A 7,310-nucleotide genomic window follows, 5' to 3' on the forward strand; every position below is an offset into this window, starting at 1 on the left:
GGAAACCATTGTCTAATCCCTCTCTTTACAGACGATTGGTTGGCAGCCTAGTTTATCTCACAGTTACTCGTCCAGACATTTCTTATGCTGTTCATCAGGTGAGCCAGTACCTGTCTGCTCCACGATCGACTCACTATGCTGCTGTTCTGCGCATTCTACGATACTTGAAGGGCACTCTCTTCCATGGCCTTTTCTACTCAGCTCAGTCTCCTCTTGTACTCCGTGCATTCTCTGATGCTGATTGGGCAGGAGATCCCACTGATCGCAGGTCCACTACAGGTTATTGCTTTCTCCTTGGTTCTTCTTTGATTTCTTGGCGAAGTAAGAAACAAACTTTCGTGGCCCGCTCCAGTACTGAAGCAGAATATCGTGCTCTTGCTGACACCACATCTGAGCTCCTTTGGTTACGATGGCTTCTTAAGGATTTGGGTGTGTCCACATCCTCTGCTACTCCCCTTTATTGTGACAACCAGAGTGCCATTCATATTGCTCACAATGACGTCTTCCATGAACGGACTAAACACATCGAGATTGATTGTCATTTTATCCGTTCTCATCTTGTCCATGGTGCTCTCAAGCTTTTCTCCGTCTCCTCCAAAGATCAACTTGCAGATATCTTCACCAAGGCACTTCCTAAGGGACGCACTCGTGATTTGGTTGACAACCTCAAGCTGGTCTCACATCCACCTTGAGCTTGAGGGGGGTTGTTAATGTATATTATGGGCTTTAGGCCCAGCTGGTTTACTTGTATAGCACACTTGTACTACACTTTACTTGTACCACACACATATGCTTACTTGTACCGCACACATATGCCTCCTATATAAAGGCATCACATGTATATTCCTTGATTATGAAATACAATACTTCAATTCAGTATTTCTAACATGGGTTTCATTTTTTATGGTGTTTTAATGTTTTTCTTAAAGAGAATATGACTTTGGACATGATAGAATGGCAAAAAAGAACTTATGTGACCGACCCTTATTAGTTTGTTGAGGGTTTGTAGAATAGCCAGTTCCCACTTTGTTGTTACTGTTGTTGTAAATGTTTTTCCTGCACTATTTGATAGAATAGAACCAATTTTAGGTGGAAACTAATTTAACAATTTTGATCAGTGACACTAAGAATTGAAGCAAGTTTTGTTGGTTGTTGTGCTATTTAAATTTATGCAGGACTTAAATATCCAATCCGCGTAATAAGCGAGGCTACTGTGGATCCCTTAACACCCAAGAAAGAAGATGAAGAACAATCACCTCAGAATTGGATAATTAAAATGTTATATGATGGGGATTGCCCGCTTTGCATGCGTGAGGTCTGTCTTCAAGGACCTGTTTTTTGCATTTCTTCAAGAACACACCTGATTTGTGTGTAAAATGTGTTAATTTGTGAATTTGGTCATTTTAAATATTTGATGTGTTTAAGTTCATTATATGTCAGGTCAACATGCTCAGGGAGAGGAATAAGGACCATGGTACGATCAAATTTGTTGATATAAGTTCTGATGAATACTCTCCAGAGGAGAATCAAGGCCTAGACTACAAAACTGTATGCTCCAAACAATGCTGAAATTTGTAGTATACACAGCTTGTTGGTCGAAGAGGGCTTGCTAGGATCTATAAGATAAGAAGTAGAAAATGAAGTATATAAGTGACTGTAACACTACCTGTTAATCATATCCAATATGACTTCACAGGCTAATTTACTCTTTTTTTTTTTGTGGCTCTTATGGATCATTAGGAATTTCCTGAAAAATCCGTGTGAAATCATGTGGCTCTGTGCTTTGGCCATAGGAAAGTAAATGATAACTTTGTAAAATACTTAATGGTATGCTACAATACAAATTTTAGAGCATCTCTGTGTCAGATTTATTGCAATACAGTGATGAAGTTCTATTTTTTTGTTTAGGTAATGGGAAGGATTCATGCCATCCTCTCTGATGGAACTGTAGTCACTGATGTTGAAGTACGCCGCATTTCCTACCCCTTTCATTTTTCCTATAATTGTATTTTTTTAGTGTCTGCTCTTCTCATTTCACGTTTTACTTTCATTTCCAAATTTCCACCAAATATAAATTCACTATCTTGTATTTAACTATGTGTAAGTGAGTAAGCATGCATGTGTGCATGTCATCTATGTGAATATGTATATATATATATATATATTCTTTTTTTTTTGGTAAACATGTGAATATGTATATACTTGTGTTACAGTGGTCCAACCTGTGGAATATATAAGAATAAGGGGGGATAGAAAACACCATTGATCAATAGGTTTGGAAACTTCAACTAAGGCTATTCCATGACTAGAATCAATTAGTACAAGTTCAAGATTGTAAAACTTTGAATCTAATAACTAATAAGTGTTCTAGACAATCACTAACTGTTCAAATATCTAAACTGTAAAAGGAGGCCAAAGTGCAACGTAGGATGTGCAACTGTGATCACCACCATGATTCTATCATTTTACCAATGCTTGCATGGAAAGTTTATTGGGTCCTATTGTAGGCACATGGACAATGTTTTTCTCTAAGCCAATTTCCTTCTCTCTCTCCTTTGCAATTCAATAGTAAATGTCAATGGTCTGGGACACATTTGGAATTCTTTAGGTACACAATCTGTTTGAAGAAGATGGCTAAAGAACTCTGTTAAGATGTTACTTTAAGCTGCCACTGCTTTCTTTATCTGACATTCTCATTCCTGCATATGACAACTTTACAGGCATTTAGAAGACTATATGAACAAGTTGGTCTTGGTTGGGTTTATGCCATTACCAAATATGAACTTGTAAGTTTCTTTGTTCCTAATTTTACTTGTAGTTCAATCGAAATGCTACCATTCTCTAGATGCATAAGGTTGTGGATAATGCTCCTGATGCGGGAGACACAAGAAGATTATTATTTAGTATTATTTATGTTTGCAAGCCCATTGTATTTTTATGTTTTAGGTCTATTAGTTTATTGGGCTTTTAGTTATTGAGCTTTTAGTATTTTAATTTAAAAGTAAGGTTATTTTTGTAATAAGGCAATTAGGGTTTCCTAGCCAATTAGCAAGGTTATTTTTGTAATAAAGCAATTAGGGTTTCCTAGCCAATTAGAATTAGGGTTTCGCAATCCTATATAAACAACCTATTGTACTCCTTGAGGAGATAGTTGATATTTTTGATGAATGAAAACAATGGCCGTTTGGTCTTTCTTTGGTCTGGTGCTGACTCCAGGTCTACCCTAGATGCTGACTCCTAGTGATTTCTCCACTTGGTGTTGACTTTAAGCAAGGCCTAGGTGCTGACTCCAAGGTCATATCCCTTTATTTTTCTATTGTTTAGTTTTCGTTCTGGTTGTCCTGCGTCATATTTGGTATCAGAGCAAACACCGATCCGTTGAAGAATTACCGCAGGAAAGAATCAGAAAAAAAAAATCACATACCCAAAAAAAAAAAAAAAAAAAATTCCCATCAGTGCCGTGTTTTCACCACTAGAAAGTTGTCTTTGTCATTTTCCTGCTTAGTACCAAAAAAAAAAAAAAAGCTGCTGTCCTATAGTTGTGCTACCCATCAGAAGACTAGATATTCAAGCCAACCAAAGACTCCAATCCAACACCCACCACTGCGGAACCCAACAACCACCACCACTGAGATTGACCCATCATCCGCCGAAACCCACAGATCAGCACTTGGCCGCCGCCGACCCACTAGCCACCAGACTAGAAACAGAGGAGTTTGAAGCCCACAAGAGCCGCCAATGTCAATACTGGATTTGCGTTGTCAAGAACCACCTGCGCCAACTCGCCGTTAACACCGCTCTCACCATGTCGCTTCATGCTTCCCCGATCCCATCACCGCGATCTGACGTGCGAGCTCCGATCTGCACCTCGAGCACCGCTGACCGTGAATGCTGGTGAGCCCATACCGCCGCTCCGCTGTTGACTCCAATGCCGCCTCGTGCTTGCTCCGCTGCTTGTTTTTTCTTTTAGTTTCTTTTGCTTCTAGTAGTTTCTTTAGCTTCGGTGTTTTACATGTTTGGAGTTGGGCTTAGCAGTCTTTCATTTTAAACTGTAGTTCTTTTTATTGTATTTCAAAAAAAAAAAAAAAAAAGAAAGAAAAGAAAAGAAAAGAAAAGAAAAAAAAAATATATTGTTACAGTGCCAGCCCATTGAATGTATAGGCAAGTGTTTTTATTTTTATTTTTTCATAGATCTAGACTTCCAGCTTTGTCCAATTAGACCCACTCAATTGAGGAGCCAAGCCCGTGACTATCAAGTGCAGTAAGTTAACCACTCACAAGGTGAGCTATGGTAATATCTGACGCACCTTATTTTGATGGTGATGATACTTATCCACGAGATTTTGTCAACTGGATAAATGGGATGGAGCAATTCTTTGCGCAAGCAAATTGGGCAGATAATAAAAAGGTTAGGTATGCCAAGTTGAAGTTAAGAGGTCACGCACAAAGGTTTTGGGAGAAGCTTGAATATTTCCGCTATATGGATTATGAACCTGCCATCAATGTGTGGGAAGATATGAAAGAAAAACTTTGTGATGAGTATTTGTCACCATACTATCGAGCTAAGTATCTACCCCAATCTCAATCTCAGTGTGGTACTTTTCAAGTTGAAGCAAATACGATGAATTCTCATCATCATCATCCTATTTCATATCCTCAACGCACTTTTGAACAATCTACCAAGGAAATATCTACCAGGGAAGTAACAGAATTAACTGTAAAGCTCATGAAAGATATTCAGGACAGGATTGCTCAACACAAGAAGACTCAATCCGATTCAATTGGGAAACCAAGGACACTAGATCACAATGAACTTCTTGTTGCCCCAATAGAAGGCAACATTGATGATGATATCTTGGTCGTTGAGAATCCTCCAGCAACACCAAAGCCTAATGTTGACACAGACGTACGTGCCTCGACAAGTGTTGCTTTAATATGCGTGCATGGAAATGAATCTATTGAAGAGCAGCAAGGTGAAGAGATGGTGCCTAAAGAGAGTATTATGTTAGGGGGTGCACATGATGTGAAAGTTGAAGTTGTTGAATGTGCTTCTGATCAACCCTCCACAGTCCTTAAAGATCTACATCTTGGTGAAGTTGAAGAGGTTAAAACTACAGTGCTTCCTATGGTTCATAAGGTTCAAGACGAGATTATACAAATTCCACACATTGATTTTGTTATTCCAAATGAGTTTGATGTGGTGAAATTCACGGTTTTTCTTTTCCCTGTGCTCCCTAATGTGATTCTAGATTTGAAGCAAGTGTTACTTGTCAGCATCCTAATCCTTCAACACTTTAGAACTCGAGGTCGAGTTTTTTCCAACCAGAGAAGAATGATGCGGGAGACACAAGAAGATTATTATTTAGTATTATTTATGTTTGCAAGCCCATTGTATTTTTATGTTTTAGGTCTATTAGTTTATTGGGCTTTTAGTTATTGAGCTTTTAGTATTTTAATTTAAAAGTAAGGTTATTTTTATAATAAGGCAATTAGGGTTTCCTAGCCAATTAGCAAGGTTATTTTTGTAATAAGGCAATTAGGGTTTCCTAGCCAATTAGAATTAGGGTTTAGCAATCCTATATAAACAACCTATTGTATTTCTTGAGGAGATAGTTGATATTTTTGATGAATGAAAACAATGGCCGTTTGGTCTTTCTTTGGTCTGGTGCTGACTCCAGGTCTACCCTAGGTGCTGACTCCTAGTGATTTCTCCGCTTGGTGCTGACTCCAAGCAAGGCCTAGGTGCTGACTCCTAGGTCATATCCCTTTATTTTTCTATTGTTTAGTTTTCGTTCTGGTTGTCCTGCGTCAGCTCCCTTGTCCTCTCATCATTATTTGTACTAAATATAACAATATGCATTTAACATATTGCAACAATAACTGATGCTGTATATGGTGTTTGGGCTAAATATCGTCTTCAAATCACAAGTAAATTCGTATTGCATAAACAATTTTATGTTATGACCCCTTCAAAGTTCTCAGGCCCCTTCAAAGTTCTCAGGCAGTCGTGCCTTCTTTGCTTCAGTTTAAAAAAAGTCTTGCTATAGCTGATTTTTTTCCCCCTGGATATTACATATTATAATAGAGCAGCACCAGCCTTGTGATGCACACACCCAATTCAGTGACTCTTTTAATTTTTGTGATAAGGAATTATTTCTTTTGATAATCATTATATTGTCCACTAACAAAAAACCATATCATTTGGATTTAGTTGCACCATGAAAAAATAACTGTGCGATTTTTTAACTTCGCTTTATGCACATTTTCAAAATCAAACTGAGCCTGCAACATGCTTCACTGGAAGCTCATGAAACTTGCTTTGAAAACTAACCACATTGATGACTAATCTAATTTTGCTCTGCTCAATCAAATTATTAACTTATAAATATCTTGCAAACTTATCTGTTTTTGTCTAGGCCGGCTACCTTTAGAAGACATTTTGGAATTACGAAGGAACAAGGTTTGTATACCACTCTGCAGGCCAGGGATTATCATATTTGAAGTATATGATGCTGATTCATGTTAGATGTTCTGTTTTCAATGCAGGATGAAGTATGTAATGACAGAAATTCATGTAAGAAGTGAACTTGCTTGATAATTCCAAGAAGTCAGAGCTTTCCAGGCTTGCTCTTCATTTGCTTACATATATGCTCTTCAAAAATGAGCTGTATGTGAGCTCATAGCCAAAAGTTGTAATAAGATGAAGAGTTGTGGCAGTTCACATACATTTTTCAATTAATTTTAGTCATCAAATAGTCTAGTGATTTGATGCCCTTGTAATGCATAATGATGTGATAATTCACTTTTGTTGGATGGTAAAAAGGAGATAACCAAGAATCCCCACTTTAGAATTAGTAAATTAGAGCTTTTTCTTATCATTCCAAGCCACTTTCCGCTTTGAACTTCCAAATGTTGATATGGATTATTATGAAAAGATGAGTCTAGAGAGGTCTAGACGTTCATGGCAATTAGTTTCTGTTTGTATATAGGGTTTGACAATCTAATTGATTCTCAAACTTCATTATAGAGTTTGTCAAAGAAGTTTGTCTTAATTAGTTGATTTTATGCTCTTATTTTAGTTCTTTCTCAGTTTTACTTAAATAAAAATTAGTGCCAAGATTTGACTTCATATAATCACTGAAAATTGTATTTGTTTTACTGGATGAATAACTCGATTTTTTATTTATAGAATAACTCATTTGTGATCTTTTTTTAAAATTCCTTTTCTTTTTTCCTATAGTCTTGCTTGGTGGTCGCTTTCAACATCTGGGGAAAAGAACTTCCCCTCCAAAAAAAGAAGGAAAAAAAAA

At 37.3% G+C, this 7,310-nt stretch overlaps 1 protein-coding gene across 1 annotated transcript; it reads left to right on the forward strand.

Annotated features, from left to right (window-relative positions):
* The first annotated feature begins 1,082 nt into the window (after nt 1-1,082).
* On the forward strand, nt 1,083-6,837 carry LOC112009382 (uncharacterized protein At5g50100, chloroplastic). Its single transcript, XM_065759689.1, has 5 exons — nt 1,083-1,315; nt 1,441-1,548; nt 1,909-1,965; nt 2,721-2,786; nt 6,417-6,837. Exons 1-5 carry the CDS (start codon nt 1,277-1,279, stop codon nt 6,429-6,431), a joined length of 285 nt encoding a protein of 94 aa, XP_065615761.1. The 5' UTR covers nt 1,083-1,276; the 3' UTR covers nt 6,432-6,837.
* Nucleotides 6,838-7,310: the final 473 nt, after the last annotated feature.

This window comes from Quercus suber, unplaced genomic scaffold, assembly GCF_002906115.3.
Source record: "Quercus suber isolate HL8 unplaced genomic scaffold, Cork oak 2.0 scaffold_17, whole genome shotgun sequence".
Classification (NCBI taxonomy): Eukaryota; Viridiplantae; Streptophyta; class Magnoliopsida; order Fagales; family Fagaceae; genus Quercus; species Quercus suber.

What these genes read in the sequence shown, in the direction of transcription:
- LOC112009382 (XM_065759689.1), top strand. Translation starts at nt 1,277, where the DNA reads ATGTTATATGATGGGGATTGCCCGCTTTGCATGCGTGAG. An exon ending in AAGGCCTAGACTACAAAACT is followed by an intron (nt 1,549 to 1,908) that starts GTATGCTCCAAA and finishes TTTTTTGTTTAG; the next exon opens with GTAATGGGAAGGATTCATGC. An exon ending in CTGTAGTCACTGATGTTGAA is followed by an intron (nt 1,966 to 2,720) that starts GTACGCCGCATT and finishes ACAACTTTACAG; the next exon opens with GCATTTAGAAGACTATATGA.